This window comes from Trifolium pratense, linkage group LG6 (genome assembly GCF_020283565.1).
Source record: "Trifolium pratense cultivar HEN17-A07 linkage group LG6, ARS_RC_1.1, whole genome shotgun sequence".
NCBI classification, from domain to species: Eukaryota; Viridiplantae; Streptophyta; class Magnoliopsida; order Fabales; family Fabaceae; genus Trifolium; species Trifolium pratense.
The window spans coordinates 3,386,945-3,409,228 of NC_060064.1; the positions used below are offsets into that span (position 1 = coordinate 3,386,945).

Consider the following 22,284-nt stretch of genomic DNA (forward strand, 5'->3'; position numbering starts at 1 on the left):
TACCTATAATAACCAAACATGTTTCCATATCTCAGCGGGATCTCCAATAAACCTCCCCAACCAAACACACAAAGGGAAAGAAGCTAGTGTTCTAATAAATTTTCTGAGCAAAAAAATAAAAATAAAAATAAATGTCAGGAAAGATAATTATATCTGTTGTTTCGCTTATCCTTGTTGTAGGTGTTGCCATTGGTGTAGTTGTAGTTGTTCACAACAAAGGTGAAGATCCTGAGATCCAAACTCACCAAAGATCTCTTAGAGTTATTTGCCAAAATGCAGAAGACCAAAAACTATGCCATGAAACTCTTAGCTCTGTCCGTGGCGCCGATGCTTCAGATCCTAAGGCATACATAGCGGCTGCAGTGAAAGCAGCCACTGACAATGTCATTAAGGCATTTAACATGAGTGATAGACTCACTGTTGAGTACGGCGACAAAGATAGCGGCATCAAGATGGCTCTTGATGATTGCAAAGATTTGATGCAGTCTGCTTTAGACAGTCTTGATCTCTCCAACACATTGGTTCGTGATAACAACATTCAATCTGTTCATGCCCAAAATCCTGATCTCAGGAATTGGTTGAGTGCAGTTATCTCTTACAAACAAGCTTGCATGGAAGGATTTGACGATGAAAAAGAGGGTGAGAAGAAGATTAAGGATCAATTACAAACTCAGACTATAGACCGCGCGACAAAGATCACCGCTGTTGCTCTTGACGTTGTGACTGGTTTGTCCAACATACTCCAAGAATTCGGTTTGAAATTGGATCTCAAACCCGCTTCTCGTCGTCTTCTATCTGAGGAAATCGATAACGAGCAAGGATTCCCTGCATGGGTCTCTGCTACCGATCGCAAGCTTTTGGCTCAAATGCAAGGAAAAGGATGGAGATCAAAAGTTAAGCCTAATGTTGTTGTTGCCAAGGATGGTACTGGCCAATTTAAAACAATTATGGATGCTATTAATTCTTACCCTAAAGGAAACAAAGGAAGATATATTATATACGTTAAGGCTGGTGTCTATGACGAGTACATCACTGTCCCCAAACAGTGCGTTAACTTGCTTATGTACGGTGATGGCCCTCAAAAGACCGTTATCACCGGTCATAAGAACTATGGCAAGGATGGTATCAAGACCATGCAAACCGCCACCTTTGGTACATAATTCAATTCCTGTCATAACTTTATTTTATTTTATTTACATTATGGATGACATTACTAAATGATTATCCATGCGTGCGTGCAGCCAACACCGCAACTGGGTTCATCGCAAAGGCAATGACATTTGAGAACACTGCCGGTCCTGATGGTCATCAAGCTGTTGCTTTGAGAAACCAAGGAGATATGGCTGCTTTCGTTGGTTGCCATATCTTAGGTTACCAAGACACGTTGTACACTCAAACAAACAGGCAATTCTACCGCAATTGTGTCATCTCTGGTACCGTTGATTTCATCTTTGGAACATCTCCCACCTTGATCCAACACTCTGTGATCATCGTAAGGAAGCCTAACAACAACCAATTCAACACAATTACCGCAGACGGATCAGCGGATTCTAAGAGCATCAACACTGGTATTGTGATCCAGGACTGCCAAATCGTACCAGAGGCAGCATTGTTCCCCGTAAGGTTCCAAATCAAATCTTACTTGGGCAGACCATGGAAGGCATATGCAAGGACAGTCGTCATGGAATCCACCATCGGTGACTTTATTCATCCAGATGGATGGGCCCCTTGGTCAGGTGATCAATTTTTGAACACACTTTACTATGCAGAGTATGCCAACACTGGACCTGGTGCCAATATTGCCGGAAGAATCAAGTGGAAGGGTTATCACGGTGCCATTAGCCAGGCCGAAGCTACGAGATTCACCGCTGCTGAATGGCTCCAGGCTGGACCCAAGTCTGGAACCGACTGGTTGAAGGCTCTTCATGTTCCTCACTACCTTGGCTTCAAAGCTTGAAAATTAATTAATTAAATATGTAACTTACAGAGTGTGAATACGAATGATGGCACACAGACAAATTGTTATTCTTTGTATTTATCTTTCCTAATTTTGTCTAGGAGATCCACCATAAATACATATCAAAATTTGCTCGGACTAAACTATATTATAAGCTTCAATTTTCATTTTTGTTTTGATCAATTATATATCAATTCCATATTTGACTATAGAAACAATCAGTTGCTAAGGAATAATTGATCATTCAAGAAAAAATATACTAAATTAGGATTCAGAAAAACACTTACCTCATTACGTTGAGATGAGAAAGATAGTCTGTGTCTAGACTTTACCCCTTATGACAAGATAAACCACATGCAAGAAATCTAAAAAGCAAGCGATAGTTTCTTGACGCTATAGTTTCTTGTTACTTGTTATACAAAAACATTTATCATCAAGTATTTGGCAAGTCAAACAAAAAAATCGGGCAAAAGTGGTTAATGAATTCCCTCTAGGACGAATAGTTCGGAAAAATTTGAGTTTGATTTCTAATGAGAACAATTCTTGGTAAGATTTTACTTACAACCGAATTTTGTATAACCGAACCCCTTCCCCAAAATTCAGAGGGTTAATACTAAAGAAAATAAAGTATTTGGTAAATCAAGCCTTATACATTTCATTCTTGTTAAAACTTGATTTTCTATTCTTAGTGAATTATCATTCTTAATAACAGTCCTTAACTATTTCAAATATATTATCTTTCAAGCTTAGTACAGTATATGAATTCAAAAATAGTCTACTTCAAAAATTGATCTTTACACTTAAAATTATTGTTCAACCCACTTTTTATAATTATTATATTTTCAAACTTAAATCATTTTACCTTTACTTCAATTTTAGTCAAAATAAATTTTACAAAATCAATAACTCGATCAATAACCAAACAAGCTTTTAGTTCATAGTAACAAGCTTGTAGTTCATATTTCAAATACTGCAAATAACCTTCACTAAAATAGATATGCTCAGAACACATTATTTAAAATGACAACCAAATAAACTACAAGGCAGTTTGATGCATGTGTATCCGATTTGTATTACATGTAAGTTTGCGATGAAGATTTGGTATAAGATTTGTGTATCGATATCCCACTGATTGATTTAGTTGGCTAAAGTTTGCAGTGATCATTAACAGATGTAGAAGTAGAACAACAATCTGCTACCAAAGGTTGGAAGAAAACAAGCCTTAGGAGAAAAACTGGGATGAAGAAAATTCAAGATTCTTGGAAGACCTTCAAGCAAAAAAACCTTCTAAGGCTTTTTCTTCATCCCAGTTCAAGATTCTAAGAAATTCAAGATTTTTGGAAGATCTTCAAGCGAAAAAACCTTCTAAGGCTTCTTGAAAGAACTTACTAAATAAGAATCTTGAATTTTTGTCTCATTGTTCTCATCCTAGTCCTGCTACATTTATAAATATTTTAAATTGTATTCAATCGATTGTTATGAATAAAATCATTTAGTCAATTAAATATACATCTAAAAAGAGACATCCATATATGTCCAATGATTATTCAACTAAATTTACCTCTATAAATACGACACAGTAGATTCATCCAATTTTTTTTTAAATCTTTATCGAAAAGAAACATTTATATTTATAGTGTCTAAGGATTCTTCGAATAATATTTTCTTTAACAAATGAATGCATATAGACTCATTCAAAATAACTAAAGTCCGGTCTAAACTATAAGAAATAGAAACAAGAAATTGTTAGAGAAGTCCTAGTCCGATTTTCTAGTATTGGCAAATGTTGCACCCATTTTCTATCTATACAAACAAAAATTGCCACTAGCAGATGGAAATGTACAAAAGGTGTATACAACTTGAAGTCATTTATCATTCAAAGATTTGTCATTTCCTATATTATATATATATAAAATATAAATGGTCTATTGTACTAAAAATAGTGGTAGATTGTTTCAACTCATTTCTAACGATAATTATGTGCCTATCATTTATGAAACTGCTAAATATGGATTTTCTCATTGGTTGGCTGAATTTTTTTTGAGTTACCTATAAAAACCAAACATGTTTCCATATCTCAGCAAGGTTTCCAGACTCCCCAACCAACACCCAAGGGGAGATCTCCAATAAGACTCCTCGCCCAACACTCAAGGGGGAGGAGAAAAAAAAAATGTCAGGAAAGATAATTATATCTGTTATTTCTCTTATTCTTGTTGTAGGTGTTGCCATCGGTGTTGTTGTTACTGTTCACAAAAAAGGTGAAGATCCTGAGATTCAAACTCACCATAGATTTCTTAGAGTTATTTGCCAAAATGCAGAAGACCAAAAACTCTGCCATGAAACTCTTAGCTCTATCCGTGGCGCCGACGCTTCAGATCCTAAGACATACATAGCGGCTGCAGTGAAAGCAGCTACTGACAATGTCATTAAGGCATTTAACATGAGTGATAGACTCATTGTTGAGTACGGCGACAAGGATAGGCACACCAAGATGGTTCTTGCTGGCTGCAAAGAGATGATGGAGTTTGCTTTGGACAGTCTTGATCTCTCCACCACTGTGGTTCGTGACAAAAACATTCTATCTGTTCATGCTCAACATGCTGATCTCAGGAATTGGTTGAGTGCAGTTATCTCTTACAAACAAGCTTGCATGGAAGGATTTGACGATGAAAATGAGGTTGAGAAGAAGATTAAGGATCAAATGCATGCTCAGACTATAGACCGCGCGACAAAGGTCACCGTTGTTGCTCTTGACATTGTGTCTGATTTGTCCAACATACTCCAGGAATTCGGTTTGAAGTTAGATCTCAAACCTGCCTCTCGTCGTCTTCTATCTGAGGAAATCCATAACGAGCAAGGATTCCCTGCATGGGTCTCTGCTACCGATCGCAAGCTTTTGGCTAAAATGCAAGGAAAAGGATGGAGATCAAAAGTTAAGCCTAATGTTGTTGTTGCCAAGGATGGTACTGGCCAATTTAAAACAATTATGGATGCTATTAATTCTTACCCTAAAGGAAACAAAGGAAGATATATTATCTACGTTAAGGCTGGTGTCTATGACGAGCAAATCACTGTCCTCAAAGATTGCCGTAACTTGCTTATGTACGGCGATGGCCCTCGAAAGACCATTATAACCGGTAGTAAGAACGAAGCCAAGGATAAAATTGATATCAATCATGGCGCCAGCTTTGGTACATAATTCAATTCTCGTCATAGCTTTATTTTATTTACATTATGGATGACATTACTAATTGATTATCCATGCGTGGGTGCAGGCAACGATGCAGAGCGATTTATTGCAAGGGACATGACATTTGAGAACACAGCCGGTCCTGATGGCAAACAAGCTGTTGCTTTGAGAAACCTAGGAGATATGTCTGCTTTCGTTGGTTGCGAAATCAAAGGTTACCAAGACACCTTGTACGCTCAATCCAATAGGCAATTCTACAGCAACTGTGTTATCTCTGGTACCATCGATTTCATCTTTGGAATGTCTAGCACCTTGATCCAAGACTCTAAAATCATCGTAAGGAAGCCCAAGAGCGATCAATCCAACGTAATTACCGCAGATGGAACCGTAGATTCTCAGTATACGAACACTGGTATTGTGATCCAGGGCTGCGAGATCGTCACAGATGAAGATTTGGTAAAGTCCCAAATCAGATCTTACTTGGGCAGGCCATGGAAGCCATATTCAAGGATGGTCTTCATGGAATCCACCATCGGTGACTTTATTCATCCAGATGGATGGACCCCTTGGATAAAGGATGGTATTGAGATAAATATGGATTTATGTTACATAGCAGAGTATGCCAACACTGGACCCAGTGGCAACATAGGACCTGGTGCCGATGTTTCCAAAAGGATCAAGTGGAAGGGTTATCGCGGTCTCATTAGCCGGGATGAGGCTGAAAGATTCACCGCTGCTAATTGGCTCAAGGCTGAAAACACATCCGCAGCCACCTGGTTGAAGGCTCTTCATGTTCCTAACTACCTTAACTTCAAAGTTAGATCTTAATTAAATATGTAACTTACTCATGAATATGAATGATGGCACACAGACAATTCGATATTTTTTTGTAATTATCTTTCCTGTTTTTATCTAGGAAATCCACCATAAATACAAATCAAATTTTGCTCCGACTAAACTATATTATAAGCTTCAATTTTCATTTTTGTTTTGATTTTTTTTACTGATCAATCATATATCAAATCCATATTTAACTATAGAAACAATCAATTGCAAAAGAATAATTGACCATTCAAAAAAAATAGTCTTGTGTCTAGACTTTACTTTACCCCTTATGACAAGATATATACCACATGCAAGAAATTCAAAAAACACACGATTTTCCTAATTAAGGTTGTGAGTGTTTTGTTTGTGAGTGTTACAAACAATCAATCAAAAATGGATGCAAATGAAGCCCTGAACATACAGTTGTAATTATAGGAGAAACTGAATGTTGATGAATGATTTTATATACCTTATTATATTATTTCCCCAAATTCAGTACTGGTTATTGACTTACAAAAGTGTTTAAACTCCTCAGCTCATCAATCCTTAAAATAATATCTTTGATATTTTAGTTCAATTCACAATTTATACTTAGAGCATTGCATCCCATGAATCATGAATAGCGTATGGCCATATAGCGAAAAACTACGTAAATATGATCATATTTTACCTATATATTTCATTATTTTGCCTTCCTCCCCAGCTCCTAATTTGAATGAAACATTAGGTTGTTGTCCTAGTATACTAGCCCTTATCTTCCCTACTGCTTTTTTTTTTATATCTGGTCATGCAACTTCTTTCAAAGTACTGAATAAAATTCAAAACACAGGTGGAAAAGGAGAAGCTTCAAATTCAGGTGAATTCCTATTCCGAATCCTCAGTTCTGTGCATCATTTAAAAGCAATTTCCCTCCTTCTCTTTACCTTATTTAAATGTGGCATGATTGTTATTCATTAACATCGAAACCTATATGCTACTGTCGCGCAGGGCTTACAAAAGGCAAAAGGAGGACTATCCTTCACACAATCCATTTCTTCCTTGATGACTCCTGAGCAGGAATCATGCATGCCTGAAACTTTATTCTTATATACTTCAATTTCAATTGATGGTTATTAATACTTAGTATATACTCCTACAATTTATTATATTTAAATGTAAGTGAAAATGAATAATTTGAATCAATAAAAGTTTACATGATCAGTGATTGCAAAGTGAACTCATCCTGATTCTTTGAAGGAATGACAATCCATTTTATTCTTGCTCTTCCTGGGCACACTGAAGAGCCAGCCTTCCCTTTGTCTTCCTGGGCACATGTAATAATCTTCATGATTTCTTATGTTGTGAAAATCAGTTTTGTTAGCTTCAACTAAATATATGCTAAAGTAAACAAATCATTACCTTTAACTAAAGAAGTTCTTTTTGTGTGCTGATTTAATTTCCATCAAATATGTAGCAAATTTGGTCTTAACTCTAGTTTCTTGTTACTTGTTATACAAAAACATTTATGATCAACTATTTGGCAAGTCAAACCAAAAAATTGGGCACAACTGGTTAATGAGTTTCTTCTAGGACGAATCATTCGGTAAAATCCGAGTTTGATTTATAATGGGAACATTTATAATGGGAACAATTCTTGGTAAGATTTTATTTACCTCGCGGCCAAACTTTGTATAACCGGACCTCTTCTCCTGAAAATCCGAGGGTTAATACGAAAGAAATAAAGTATTTGGTATGTCAAGCCTTATACATTTCACTCTTGTTAAAACTTGATTTTCTATTCTTAGTGAATTATCATTCTTAATAACAGTCCTTAACTATTTCAAATATACTATCTTTCAAGCTTAGTACAATATATGAATGGTTCTTCTAGAGAGGCCAAGATTGATTCTAGAAATGTATAATTGATTTTGACATGTTTTATTTCTCTAGTGTAAAATAGGTTCTAGTTGAAGTTAGAAATTGTAGTCTCTACTTCAAAAATTGATTTTTACACTTAAAATTATTGTTCAACCCACATTATAATTATTGTATTCAAATACTGCAAATAACCTTCACTAAAACTGAAGATGCAAAACTGAAGATGCAATTACATGTAAGTTTGCGATGAAGATTTGGTATAAGATATGTAATTGGCTATAGTGTTCATTGTACTTTCTTCTGGGGCGAGTACCCCTTATACTTCAAGTCAATTTGTGGAGAAAAGATAGCAGGGAAAGCAATGCCACAAAATTAAAAATCTGCAATGATCATCAACAGATGTAGAACAATAATCTGCTACCTAAGGTTGGAAGAAAACAAGCCTTAGGAGGAAAACTATTGAAACTGGGAAGAAGAATTTCAAGACTAGTGAAACCTTCTTTTCAATCCATCTTATTAGTTGTTTAGAGCACTCAAAGTCTAAAGATCGATCCCCCGCAACCGCGATCGGGAGGGGGCTGGAAACAATTGATGCCAGGACCGGCCCCCGAACCAGATTCAACTGGTGGTGAAAAACCAAAAAACAAAAAAGAAACTATACAAAAGTTGAAAAGTACATGTTCTAAAATATTACGATGCATATGTGATTCTGATAAACTCATTTTGATCAAATTGGAGCATTTCATTTCATTTTCTCTATATCTCTCTTTGGACTGATCTATCAAATAGTGCATGGTGGATAATCATATAGTATAAAATATAAATGATATACTGTACTAAAAAATAGCAGTAGATTGTTTCAACTCATTCCTAACGATAATTATGTGCCTATCATTTATGAAATTGCTAAATATAGATTTTCTCTTTGGTTGGCTTAATTTTTTTTGAGTTTAGCTATAAAAACCAAACATGTTTCCATATCTCAGTACGATCTCCAATAAGCCTCCCCACCCCAACACCCAAGGGGAAGGGGTCTTATTCTAATAAAATTTCCGAGCAAAATATTAAAAAATGTCAGGAAAGATAATTATATCTGTTATTTCTCTTATTCTTGTTGTAGGTGTTGCTATCGGTGTTGTTGTTGTTGTTCACAGAAAAGGTGAAGATCCTGAGATTCAAACTCAACAAAGATCTCTTAGAGTTATTTGCCAAAATGCAGAAGACCAAAAACTCTGCCATGAAACTCTTAGCTCTATCCGTGGCGCTGACGCTTCAGATCCTAAGGCATACATAGCGGCTGCAGTGAAAGCAGCCACTGACAATGTCATTAAGGCATTTAACATGAGTGATAGACTCATTGTTGAGTACGGCGACAAGGATAGGCACACCAAGATGGTTCTTGCTGGCTGCAAAGAGATGATGGAGTTTGCTTTGGACAGTCTCGATCTCTCCACCACTGTGGTTCGTGACAAAAACATTCAATCTGTTCATGCTCAACATGCTGATCTCAGGAATTGGTTGAGTGCAGTTATCTCTTACAAACAAGCTTGCATGGAAGGATTTGACGATGAAAATGAGGTTGAGAAGAAGATGAAGGATCAATTGCATGCTCAGACTATAGACCGCGCGACAAAGGTCACCGTTGTTGCTCTTGACATTGTGTCTGATTTGTCCAACATACTCCAGGAATTCGGTTTGAAGTTAGATCTCAAACCTGCCTCTCGTCGTCTTCTATCTAAGGAAATTGATATCGAGGAAGGATTCCCTACCTGGGTCTCTGCTACTGATCGCAAGCTTTTAGCTCAAAAGCAAGGAAAAAGATGGAGATTGAAAATTAAGCCTAATGTTGTTGTTGCCAAGGATGGTACTGGCCAATTTAAAACAATTACGGATGCTCTTAATCACTGCCCAAAGGGAAACGAAGGAAGATATGTTATGTACGTTAAGGCTGGTGTCTATGACGAGCAAATCACTGTCCTCAAAGATTGCCGTAACTTGCTTATGTACGGCGATGGCCCTCGAAAGACCATTATAACCGGTAGTAAGAACGAAGCCAAGGATAAAATTGATATCAATCATGGCGCCAGCTTTGGTACATAATTCAATTCTCGTCATAGCTTTATTTTATTTACATTATGGATGACATTACTAATTGATTATCCATGCGTGGGTGCAGGCAACGATGCAGAGCGGTTTATTGCAAGGGACATGACATTTGAGAACACAGCTGGTCCTGATGGCGAACAAGCTGTTGCTTTGAGAAACCTAGGAGATATGTCTGCTTTCATTGGTTGCAAAATCGTAGGTTACCAAGACACCTTGTACGCTCAATCCAATAGGCAATTCTACCGCAACTGTGAGATCTCTGGTACCATCGATTTCATCTTTGGAATGTCTAACACCTTGATCCAACACTCTACGATCATCGTAAGGAAGCCCATGCAGGGTCAATTCAACGCAATTACCGCAGACGGATCAGAAGATTCCAAGAAGTTGAACACTGGTATTGTGATCCAGGACTGCAAGATCGTCGCAGAGCGTGAATTGTTCCCTGTAAGGCACCAAATCCAAACTTACTTGGGCAGGCCATGGAAGACAAATGCAAGGATAGTCTTCATGGAATCCATCATGGGTGACTTTATTAATCCAGATGGATGGGTCGCTATGAAAGCTAAGGACGGTACTGATCTATATTTGGACACATGTTACTTAGCAGAGTATGACAACACTGGACTTAGTGCCGATACTTCCAGAAGGATCAAGTGGAAGGGATATCGTGGTAAGATTAGCCGGGACGAGGCTAGAAACTTCACCGCTGCTAATTGGCTCCAGGCTGAAAACACTTCTGCAGCCACCTGGTTGAATGTTCTTGATGTTCCTCACTACCTTGACTTCAAAGTTGGAAATTAATTAAACATGTAACTTACTCATGAATATGAATGATGGCACACAGACAATTCGATATTTTTTTGTAATTATCTTTCCTGTTTTTATCCAGGAGATCCACCATAAATACAAATCAAATTTTGCTCGGACTAAACTATATTATAAGCTTCAATTTTCATTTTTGTTTTGATTTTTTTTACTGATCAATCATATTATATCAACTCCATATTTAACTATAGAAATAATCAATTGCAAAAGAATAATTGACCATTCAAGAAAAATAGTCTTGTGTCTAGACTTTACTTTACCCCTTATGACAAGATATAAACCACATGCAAGAAATACAAAAAGAAAAAACACACGATTTTCCTAATTAAGGTTGTTGTGAGTGTTACAAACAATCAATAAAAAATGGATGCAAATGAAGCCAGAATCCTACTCGGTTTCCCGCCCAATTCGCGTCCAACTCCTTCCCAGGTAGTTACTTCTTTCTTTTTAGGGTTTTTATTATTCTTTCAATTTCTATTTCTATAATCTAAATTCAATCCCTTTATCAACTCAATTTCACTTTTTGATCCCGACCCTCTTTAATTCACTATCATAATTTTCCAATTATCACCTTCGTGCTTTGTTTCCCTAATTTTCAATCATTTCTTAATTATTAACTTGATGATGTTTGTGTTTAGGTTAAATCAGCTTACAAACAGAAGGTTTGGGAATCTCACCCTGACCTTTTTCCATCTCATCAGAAGCCTCTTGCTGAGTCCAAGTTTAAATCAGTGAGTCAGCAATTCAATCAATTTCTTTTCCTTTTTTTTCTATCTCGTCATAAGAATTTTGGTGATGAATTGTGATGGTGATCTTGGGGATTTCACAAGATTTTTTTTTTTTTGTATGTAAATTATTAGTGGTTTATTTGTTTGTTAGAGGAGGGGAATTTGTTCTAGGAGTTCGACATAATATTACAACATTTGTTATAAGCCAACCCACTTAGGTTGGTCTGGTGGTATTAGCTTGGGACGTGGGAGTGTGCTCCTCCTTAAGGTCTCAGGTTTGATTATCTCTGGTGCCAATTTGGGTGGGCTAATTTAGTTTCTTCAAAATTACAACATTTGTTATAAGCCTAGTATTGTTCTAGTGTTTTAATCTTGTGGCTTAAGGTGTGTTGTGATTGTAAAGAGGAAACTGATATGAGTATGTGACTCAGAACATAAAAAGTTCGTCATAACATCCTCACAGGTTAATTGTGTCTTGAATGAATATAGTGGCTGTTTATCTGTTTTAGAGATTCGTGTGTCAATGTAATAATTTCCGTAATATTGATTTTAGTTGGGAGTTTTTTTCTTCATAGAACACTTTGAAGGCAGTAATTCCCCTTTGTTAACTGGAAGACGTGATAAGTGACTGAACTTATGTTTTGCTGCAGATTTCCGAAGCTTACACATGTCTATTGCCCGGTAATTCTCCAGAGTCCTTGTAGTCAGAATAAATATTCCAAACGTCGTTCATGGTATGCAAACCCCTGAACATACAGTTGGAATTATAGGAGAAACTGAATGTTGATGAATAATTTTATATACCTTATTATATTATTTCCCCAAATTCAGTACTGGTTATTGAATTACAAAAGTGTTTAAACTCCTCAGCTCACCAATCCTTAAAATAATATCTTTGATATTTTAGTTCAATTCACAATTTATACTTATAGCATTAGCATGAATCATGAATAGCGTATGGCCATCTCAAAATGAGTACTTTGACTACTAGAAGATTGGATTATTGGAAAAAATAACTTTCGAAAAGCTCCACTATGTTCTTGATATATTCTGGGAGCTATCAGCATCTATAGGCAATTTCATGCTTGAATGTCTATGATAAATATGCATCATGTAGCGAAAGATTATGTAAATATGATTATATTTTACCTATATATTTCATTATTTTGGCTTCCTACCCAGCCCCTAATTTGAATGAAACATTAGGTTGTTGTTCTAGTACTCTAGCAGTTACAATTTTTTTGTTTCTTTTGTCTCACAATTCCATCTTCGGTAGTGGCAACATGTGATTAAGTTACCTAGAGCATAGATAAGGGTCTGTTGGGTCTGTTTACATTCTTTTTTTTCATTTTTTCTTTTCACTTTTAATTGCATAATATCACATTGTTTTTGCTTTTTATTTTCTGTTTTCAAATAATTATGTATAAAATATTTTGAAAACCAAAACAAGGTGAAAACAATGTTTTTTATAATTGAAAGTGAAAATTAGAAATGAGAAGAGAAAATTGAAACCAAAACAGGTCCTTAGCTTCTTGATGTGAACTCATTGGGAAATTATATTATTTGTAAAAGGCCCTTATCTTCCCTACTGCTTTTTTTTATATCTGTCTTGCAACTTCTTTCAAAGTACTGAATAAAATTCAAAACACAGGTGGAAAAGGAGAAGCTACAAATTCAGGTGAATTCCTATTCCGAATCCTCAGTTCTGTGCATCATTTAAAAGCAATTTTCCTCCTTCTCTTTACCTTATTTAAATGTGGCATGATTGTTTTTCAGCTGAATATTGGCGAGTTGTGAGAACCGGTGTTCCAAGAGCCAATGGAGGAAGAAAAAATCATGCCATGATTAAAGTTCCATTCCTTTTAATTATTCTGGGAACAGTTGCGCTTGGTGGCTTCAATGCTTCAAGGTGCTTGCTTGACTACAAATTTCGTGGCTTATGTTTCACTTTTTTTTTGTATTTTGTATATATATTACTACTACAAATGAACCTCGCACTTATTCATTAACATCGAAACCCTTTATGCTACTTTCACGCAGGGCTTACAAAAGGCAAAAGGAGGACTATCCTTCACACAATCCATTTCTTCCTTGATGACTTCCGAGCAGGAATCATGCGTGGAACTTCATATATACTTCAATTCCAATTGATGGTTATTAATACTTAGTATACTCCTACAATATATTTAAATGTAAGTGAAAATGAATAATTTGAATCAATAAAAGTTACATGATCAGTGATTGCAAAGTGAACTCATCCTGATTCTTTGAAGGAATGACAATCCATTTTATTCTCGCTCTTCCTGAGCACACTGAAGTGCCAGCCTTCCCTTTGTCTTCCTTTCCTGGGCACATCTAATAATCTTCATGTAAACAAATCATTACTTTTAACTAAGAACTTCTTTGTGTTTGCTGATTTCCTCAAACCTGTAGCAAATTTGGTCTTTACTCTATAGTTTCTTGTTACTTGTTATACAAAAACATTTATGATCAACTATTTGGCAAGTCAAACAAAAAAATTGGACACAAGTGGTTAATGGGTTTCCTCTAGGACGAATCGTTCGGGAAAATCTGAGTTTGATTCTAATAGAAATAATTCTTAGCAAGATTTTACTTACCTCGTCGTTGAACTTTGTATAGACGGGCCCCTTCTCCGGGAAATCAGAGGGTTAATACTAAAGAAAATAAAGTATTTGGTAAGACAAGCCTTATACATTTCACTCTTGTTAACAGTCCTTAACTATTTCAAATATACTATCTTTCAAGCTAAATTAGTACAACATATGAATGGTTCTCCTTTTGGAGATGCCAAAATTGATTCTAGAGATGTATAATTGATTTTGACATGTTTTATTTCTCTTAATTCTACTTGAAAATAGAAATTGCAGTCTCTCTACTTCAAAAATTGATTTTTGCATTTAAAGTTATTGTTGAACCCACTTTTTTTTTTTGCCATGATTGAACCCACTTTTATAGTTATTGTATTGAAACATAAATCATTTTACCTATACTTCAATTTTAGTCAAAATAAATTTTACAAAATCAATAACTCAGATCAATAACCAAACAAAGTTTTGTGTTCAGAACACATAATTTAAAATGACAACCAAATAAACTAAACAGGCTTGTCTTAGTCTACAGAACAAATCTGAAGATGTAACCATTTGATGCAGTACAGTCAGGAGGCTGTTTGATGCATGTGTATCCGATTTGTATTACATGTAAGTTTTCGATGAAGATTTGGTATAAGATATGTAATTGGCTAAAGTGCTCAATGTACTTTCTTCCGGGGCGAGTACCCCTTATACTTCAATCTAATTTGTGGGATAAGTGCTCGTTGTACTTTCTTCCATTTGAATAATAAATTTATGGTTAAAAAAAAAAGTATCCGATTTGCATGCCATGCATTTGAGTCTGGTTTCTATTGTTCACAGATTATGGGTTCAGGAGATGCTGTATGTTCTACATGGTTCATTTCCATATTTGGGAAAGAATTGAGATATGGGAGGTTGTAGAATTGCAGGAAGGAGCTATATGTTTTGTTTAGTGCTTATGGATTGTGTTGTTGAAGATAATTGGGACGTATAAAGTTGACTGTAAAGTTGTATTCGAAAGTATTCTAATTTCGATCGATTATTTAAAAAATGGGATTTTAATGGATTTTGATGGACTATTTAGTGAATTTTAAGCGATATCATGAGATTTCTGGATTTTTATTATTTGCTTTTACATATCTCTTCTCTCCTTCTATCTCATGTTTCTACCTGGAACGTCAGTGCTGATTTTCTTGTCGCGATCCATGGTCAAGGGAAGGATAGAAGCAGAGGAGGGCGAGAAAAGATAGCAGGGAAAGCAATGCCACATAATTAAAAATCTGCAATGATCATCAACAGATGTAGAACAATAATCTGCTACCTAAGGTTGGAAGAAAACAAGCCTTAGGAGGAAAACTATTGAAACTGGGAAGAAGAATTTCAAGACTAGTGAAACCTTCTTTTCAATCCATCTTATTAGTTGTTTAGAGCACTGCAGATTCTAAAGATCGGCCCAACGTAGTATCATAAAAAATTTGTTAGATTCTAAAATATTTTACAAAAGTTGAAAAGTATATGTTCTAAAATATTACGATGCATTTGTGATTCTAATAAACTCATTGTGATCAAATTGGAGCATTTCATTTCATTTACTCTATATCTCTCTTTGGATTGATCTATCGAATAGTGCATGGTGGATAATCATATATAAAATATAAATGCTATACTGTACTAAAAAATAGCAGTAGATTGTTTCAACTCATTCCTAACGATAATTATGTGCCTATCATTTATGAAATTGCTAAATATAGATTTTCTCTTTGGTTGGCTTAATTTTTTTTAGTTACCTATAAAAACCAAACATGTTTCCATATCTCAGCAAGGTCTCCAGACTCCCCAACCAACACCCAGGGGAGATCTCCAATAAGCCTCCCCACCCCTACACCCAAGGGGAAGGAGTCTTATTCTAATAAAATTTCCGAGCAAAATATTAAAAAAATGTCAGGAAAGATAATTATATCTATTGTTTCTCTTATACTTATTGTAGGTGTTGCCATCGGTGTTGTTGTTGTTGTTCACAAAAAAGGTGAAGATCCTGAGATTCAAACTCAACAAAGATCTCTTAGAGTTATTTGCCAAAATGCAGAAGACCAAAAACTCTGCTATGAAACTCTAAGCTCTGTCCGTGGCGCCGACGCTGCAGATCCTAAGGCATACTTAGCGGCTGCTTTGAAAGCAGCCACTGACAATGTCATTAAGGCATTTAACATGAGTGATAGACTCACTGTTGAGTACGGCGACAAGGATATGCACACCAAGATGGCTCTTGATGGCTGCAAAGAGATGATGGAGTTTGCTTTGGACAGTCTTGATCTCTCCACCACTGTGGTTCGTGACAAAAACATTCTATCTGTTCATGCTCAATATGCTGATCTCAGGAATTGGTTGAGTGCAGTTATCTCTTACAAACAAGCTTGCATGGAAGGATTTGACGATGAAAAGGAGGTTGAGAAGAAGATTAAGGATCAATTGCATACTCAGACTATAGACCGCGCGACAAAGGTCACCGTTGTGGCTCTTGACATTGTGTCTGATTTGTCCAACATACTCCAAGAATTCGGTTTGAAATTGGATCTCAAACCTGCCTCTCGTCGTCTTCTATCTGGGGAAATTGATAATGAGGAAGGATTCCCTACATGGGTCTCTGCTACTGATCGCATGCTTTTGGCTCAAATGCAAAGAAACAATTGGAGATCAACAATTAAGCCCAATGTTGTTGTTGCCAAGGATGGTACTGGCCAATATATAACAGTTAAGGGTGCTATTGAATCTTACCCTAAGGGATACAAAGGAAGATATATTATCTACGTTAAGGCTGGTGTCTATGACGAGTACATCACTGTCCCCAAATATTGCACTAATTTGACTATCTATGGTGATGGCCCTCAACAGACCGTTATCACTGGTCAAAAGAGTGGTAACAAGAATGGTATCAAAACCAATTATACCACCATGTATACCGCCACCTTTGGTACATAATTCAATTCATGTCATTATTTTATTTTATTTACATTATTGATGACATTACTAATTGATTATCCATGTGTGTGTGCAGCCAACACAGCACCTGGGTTCATTGCAAAGGCAATAAAATTTGAGAACACAGCCGGTCCTAATGGTCATCAAGCTGTAGCTTTCAGAAACCAAGGAGATTTGTCTGCTATTGTTGGTTGTCATTTCATTGGTTACCAAGACACCTTGTACGTTCAGACCAACAGACAATTCTACCGCAACTGTTTTATCTCTGGTACCATCGATTTCATCTTTGGAACGTCTAGCACCTTGATCCAACGCTCTGAGATCCAAGTAAGGATGCCCAACAACGACCAATTCAACACAATTACCGCAGATGGATCAGAAACTTCCAAGAAGACGAACACTGGTATTGTGATCCAGGACTGCCAGATCGTCGCAGAGGAAGCATTGGTAAAGTCCCAACTCAGATCTTACTTGGGCAGGCCATGGAAGATAAATTCAAGGACAGTCTTCATGGAATCCACCATCGGTGGCTTTATTAGTTCAGATGGATGGATCCCTTGGAAAAATAATGTCACTGGTCTTGATGAAAATTTCGACACATGTTACTATGCAGAGTATGCCAACACTGGACTTGGTGCCAATATTTCCGGAAGGATCAAGTGGAAGGGTTATCACAGTGCCATTAGCATGGCTGAGGCTAAAAATTTCACCGCTGCTGAATGGCTCAAGGCTGAAAACATGTCCACATCCACCTGGTTGCATGATCTTCATGTTCCTCACTACCTTGGCTTCAAAGCTTGAAAATTAATTAGACATGTAACTTACTCATGAGTGTGAATGATGGCACACAGACAATTTGTTATTCTTTGTAATTATCTTTCCTGTTTTTATCCAGGAGATCTACCATAAATACAAATCAAAATTTGCTCGGACTAAACTATATTATAAGCTTCAATTTTCATTTTTTCTTTTGATCAATCATATATCAATTCCATAGTTGACTATAGAAACAATCAATTGCTAAGGAATAATTGATCATTCAAGAAAAAATATACTAAAGGATTCAGAAAACACTTACCCCTTATGTTGAGATGACAAAGATAGTCTGTGTCTAGACTTTACCCCTTATAGTTATGACAAGATAAACCACATGCAACTCCTTCCATATTTTTCCATTATCTTTATCTCTCACTCACCCTTACTAATATACTCTAATATCCAAAAAAACAAATCCTATTTGCACATAATAACGTCACGTAGCGTATATGCATGTGATAAATAGATTGACTTTGTAATTGAAATTACTCTATTATCAAAAGAAGTAAGTATAAAATACCATAATTGAGAGCATTGAGTATCAACTTATAAATTTTATGTATATTTTTATTTTATTTTTGAAATTTCACAAAATTATATGTTAAAAGATGGATGTCAATTCTGTAAACTATTGTTAATCCAAATTTTAAAATAACAGTCCTTAACTATTTTCAAATATACTATCTTTCAAGCTTAGTATATGACCGTTCTCTTCTAGAGAGGTCAAAATTGATTCTATTCTAGAGATGTATAATTAAATTTTGACATGTTTTATTTCTCTAGCGTAGAATTCATTCTACTTGAAACTAGAAATTGTAATCTCTACTTCAAAAAATTATTGTCCAACTTACTTTTACATGATTGTATTCAAACATAAATCATTTTACTTTTACTTCAATTTTAGTCGAAATAAATTTTACAAAATCAATAAGATACCAAACAAACTGGCTTTGAGTTCCAAATAACCTTCACTAAAATAGATATGTTCAGAACACATAATTTAAAATGACAATCAAATAAACTAAACAGGTTTGTCTACAAAACAAAACTAAATTGAAGATGTAACAATTCGATGCAGTACTGTCATGAGGCTGTTTGTTGTAGTATCCGATGTGCATGCCATGCATTTGAGGCTGCTTTCTGTTGTTCACAGATTATGGATTCAGGTAATGTTGCAGGGTTCATTCACTATTTGGGAGAGAATTGGGATCTAGGAGGTTGTAGAGTTGCAGGAAGGAGCTATGTTTTGCTTAGTTCTTATGGATTGTGTTGTTGAAGATAATTGGAATGCGATAAGTTGACTGTAAAGTTACCTACACATCAGCAAATAAGTGTGCGTCAATTTTGGTCTCATCGTTCTCTTCGTAATACTTTTATGAATATTTCAAATTCGAAGCCTAAGAACTAGTCCTATGTGGTATCGAAGAAAATTTGTTAGGTTCACGACGAGTCATCATATCATATATTACAAAAGTTGAAAAGTATAGCTTTTAGAACACTATGATTCTAATAAACTCATTGCAAACCATCACAACAAAGGATTAGAAAGAAAAAAATATATCATTTAGTCAATTAAATATTCATCTAAAGAGACATTCATATGTGCAACAAAATTTGCCTCTAATAAATACGACATTCATCCAACAAAATTTAAAACTTTTATCGGAAAGAGACATTCATATTTAGTGTCTAAGAATTCTTCGAATAATATTTTCTCTAACAAAAGAACGCATATAGACTCATCCAAAAGAACTAAAGTCTGGCCTAAACTATAGAAAATAGAAACAAGAAATTGTAGAGAAAAGTCCAAAACATATATTAGTATAGGCAAATGCTGCACCCATTTTCTATACCATAAAAAAGTTGCATTTTCTGTGTCAAAAAACAAAAAGAAAGTTACATCTTCTATACCAACAAAAATTCCCACCAGCAGATGGAAATGTACAGAAGGTTGTATACAACTTGTAGTCATTCATCATTCAAAGAATTGTCATTTCCTTCATATACCTAACTAGAAAACCTCGTATCCTTGTCAAACCTCAGATTATGTTGCTATATTCTTGGTGTGATGTGGTCATAATAAAGTCACTACATTTTGATCCAGAAAAAGACCACAATTACTATCTGTATCATCAATTATCATCTTTAGCCTCTGGAAGTGAAATGCTAATTGGCTGCCATTTAGAATGATAATCAGGTATAATCCATTTCTTAGTTGTGATTATAATCTCCAATATTTTAAGTACATCACCCAACACAAGCTCTTCAAGGCACAATCTCTTAAGAATTAAAGATGCTTCATATCTAATAAAAACAGATATAAAAGTTAAAATCTTATTACATCAGTAACTTAACAACTAATAAAGTTTCAAGAACCTAACAAAAAATTTCAAAAAAAAAAAGTACCTAATGAAAACAAACAATAAATACATACCTGCTAGGAGAAGCCAAAATTGCCAATCTTCCTGAGGATGAAGCAAGGAACTTCTCTATTCTAACCCAAATTGTTGTGGGGAAATGACTCGGTGATCCACCCAAAGGATTCACACACTTCCATAGTTTCTCATTCGCAACAACATACAAATGTAATGGACCACAGCATTGTTTAACTACCCTCCGTTGCTCAATTGCACAATCCAAAGCCTTTTCAACATCAATTTTTTGATACTTAGGATCACCGTAACGAATACAATCAGTTATATTTCCTTTAGTTGGAAGAATCATTTCATTCTTGAGTGTATTCAATGTTACTAGAATACCATCAACAAGTTTTGACGACTTTGATTGTTCAGCAGAGCTATCATTGTTGTTATCATCACTATCTGGTTCTTGAATTTGAACAGATTCTATTGAATTTGGTTTAGGTTGATAAATGAGTTTATCAGAGAAATTAGGGTTTTGATTTGTAGCATTGTTGTGAGGGGGACCGCCGGAAATAAGTGTATGCCAAGACCAAACAAAGTTAGCGGCGGCGACAAGAGTTTGGGAAGCACAAAAAGGGTGAGCAAGAAGAATATTATAGCTTCTCATACGAAGATTATGAAGGGCATTTGAAAAAACTCTATTACCAGAAATCAACAAATAATTTGCAGGTGCAGGATTATCAATAGCCCATAGTATCATATCAACAAGTATATTCTTATCAACTTTCCCACCTAAAATAATGAAAAACGATGAATGAATCAGTAACTACGATAACAACTTCAAAAAAACAACAACAACAACTAGGGGGATTAATGAATGGTACATACCGGCGGGGACATGGTTGAGGGTGACACCTGTGGAAGTGATAGCCTGTTGAACGTGAGAAGGGATACCAGTGGTGTCGGCGTAAGCGGAGATATAGATGGGGCCGTGGAAGTTGGAATTGATGAGGGCGGAGGTGATGTTTATAGCGATGGTGTTAGGGTTGAAGTTTTTGGGGACTTGACAGTTTTCTATGTCCCACCAGACTGAAGTTTTTGCTGAAGAGAATGGATTTTCTTTCATTTTTCATGCAAACAAACCAATGGAACCGCCGCCGTTTGTTCACTTCTTATTTATCGTACCTGCACCATGCACCATGCACCACATCGAATGAATGTTTTTTTCTGCCTACTATAATACTCTACTAGTACACAACACAACAAGAGAACAAGGACTTAGGCTCTTTCTTAAAAAAAAAAAAAAAATCAATAGAGAGAATCCATAACAAATGAATCTGATTTATTATTTTTTTTATAACAATAAAAAAAGATTTTTTTTTTATAATAGTTATTTAATGAATTTAAAAAATAGAATTTTTTATAGTTTTAAAAAATAAATTTATACTTATAATTAAGAAGTGAATAAATATTGGGATCAGTGTTTTAAAAACCGGACTGGTCATCGAACCGGCGAGGGCACTGGGTCACTGGTTCATTTGTCGAACCATTGGGTCACTGGTTGAACCGCATGACAAACCGGATTAAATCAAATTAAATCGGTAGAATGAATCGGTCTTTATATAGTTATTGAACCGGTCTCTATATATGTAGTTAAAAAAATTCATGAACTCATAATGTCACATGTTCTTAAATTCAAATCCTAAACATTGTCATCACACACGTTAAAATAGTACAAAATACAAATCCAAACAAGGAAGGATCCATGAATTTATAATACGGGGGGCCGACGTACTACCTTAAATCGTGGTTCATCGGTATCTACTATTTGCGTAACAGATGGCAATGCCGACGTACTACCTTGACAATCTTCATTAGCTTTTCTTTTAAAATAAGCATGAATGGTGGATGATTTTCCCATAAGTCTCACTAAAATAATATTAATTTATAGTTAATAAAACAGAATTGACAAGAAAATATACAAATGCACATACATAAAATCTTTAAATTGATTTACAATATAGCAGTATTTGAAAAGAAA

The 22,284-nt window shown here is 35.5% G+C and overlaps 6 protein-coding genes across 7 annotated transcripts; 5 read left to right on the plus strand and 1 right to left on the minus strand.

Moving 5' to 3' along the window:
- The first annotated feature begins 34 nt into the window (after nucleotides 1-34).
- LOC123891056 (pectinesterase-like) lies at nucleotides 35-2,259 on the plus strand. The gene is made up of 2 exons (XM_045940840.1): nucleotides 35-1,152; nucleotides 1,242-2,259. The coding sequence occupies exons 1-2, from the start codon at nucleotides 132-134 to the stop codon at nucleotides 1,955-1,957; spliced, it is 1,737 nt and encodes a 578-aa protein (XP_045796796.1). The 5' UTR covers nucleotides 35-131; the 3' UTR covers nucleotides 1,958-2,259.
- A 1,783-nt stretch (nucleotides 2,260-4,042) lies between these two features.
- On the plus strand, nucleotides 4,043-6,229 carry LOC123891057 (pectinesterase-like). Its single transcript, XM_045940841.1, has 2 exons — nucleotides 4,043-5,148; nucleotides 5,233-6,229. The coding sequence occupies exons 1-2, from the start codon at nucleotides 4,128-4,130 to the stop codon at nucleotides 5,973-5,975; spliced, it is 1,764 nt and encodes a 587-aa protein (XP_045796797.1). The 5' UTR covers nucleotides 4,043-4,127; the 3' UTR covers nucleotides 5,976-6,229.
- Nucleotides 6,230-8,791: 2,562 nt separating this feature from the next.
- On the plus strand, nucleotides 8,792-10,871 carry LOC123891058 (pectinesterase-like). The gene is made up of 2 exons (XM_045940843.1): nucleotides 8,792-9,921; nucleotides 10,006-10,871. The coding sequence occupies exons 1-2, from the start codon at nucleotides 8,901-8,903 to the stop codon at nucleotides 10,737-10,739; spliced, it is 1,755 nt and encodes a 584-aa protein (XP_045796799.1). The 5' UTR covers nucleotides 8,792-8,900; the 3' UTR covers nucleotides 10,740-10,871.
- Nucleotides 10,872-10,876: 5 nt separating this feature from the next.
- LOC123891059 lies at nucleotides 10,877-13,792 on the plus strand. Of its 2 annotated transcripts, XM_045940844.1 has the most exons (6): nucleotides 10,877-11,192; nucleotides 11,402-11,494; nucleotides 12,142-12,172; nucleotides 13,143-13,169; nucleotides 13,268-13,400; nucleotides 13,532-13,792. In XM_045940844.1, the coding sequence occupies exons 1-6, from the start codon at nucleotides 11,127-11,129 to the stop codon at nucleotides 13,584-13,586; spliced, it is 405 nt and encodes a 134-aa protein (XP_045796800.1). In that variant the 5' UTR covers nucleotides 10,877-11,126; the 3' UTR covers nucleotides 13,587-13,792. The 2 variants fall into 2 exon arrangements, 1 of the variants encoding a protein (XP_045796800.1); XR_006802994.1 differs by lacking the exon at nucleotides 13,532-13,792 and having other exon boundaries at nucleotides 10,979-11,192; nucleotides 12,142-12,225; nucleotides 13,268-13,381.
- Nucleotides 13,793-15,941: 2,149 nt separating this feature from the next.
- On the plus strand, nucleotides 15,942-18,004 carry LOC123891060 (pectinesterase-like). Its single transcript, XM_045940845.1, has 2 exons — nucleotides 15,942-17,056; nucleotides 17,141-18,004. The coding sequence occupies exons 1-2, from the start codon at nucleotides 16,024-16,026 to the stop codon at nucleotides 17,863-17,865; spliced, it is 1,758 nt and encodes a 585-aa protein (XP_045796801.1). The 5' UTR covers nucleotides 15,942-16,023; the 3' UTR covers nucleotides 17,866-18,004.
- Nucleotides 18,005-20,012: 2,008 nt separating this feature from the next.
- LOC123891061 lies at nucleotides 20,013-21,402 on the minus strand. The gene is made up of 3 exons (XM_045940846.1): nucleotides 21,132-21,402; nucleotides 20,315-21,035; nucleotides 20,013-20,184 (listed from the first exon to the last, which is right to left on the minus strand). Exons 1-3 carry the CDS (start codon nucleotides 21,367-21,369, stop codon nucleotides 20,013-20,015), a joined length of 1,131 nt encoding a protein of 376 aa, XP_045796802.1. The 5' UTR covers nucleotides 21,370-21,402.
- Nucleotides 21,403-22,284: the final 882 nt, after the last annotated feature.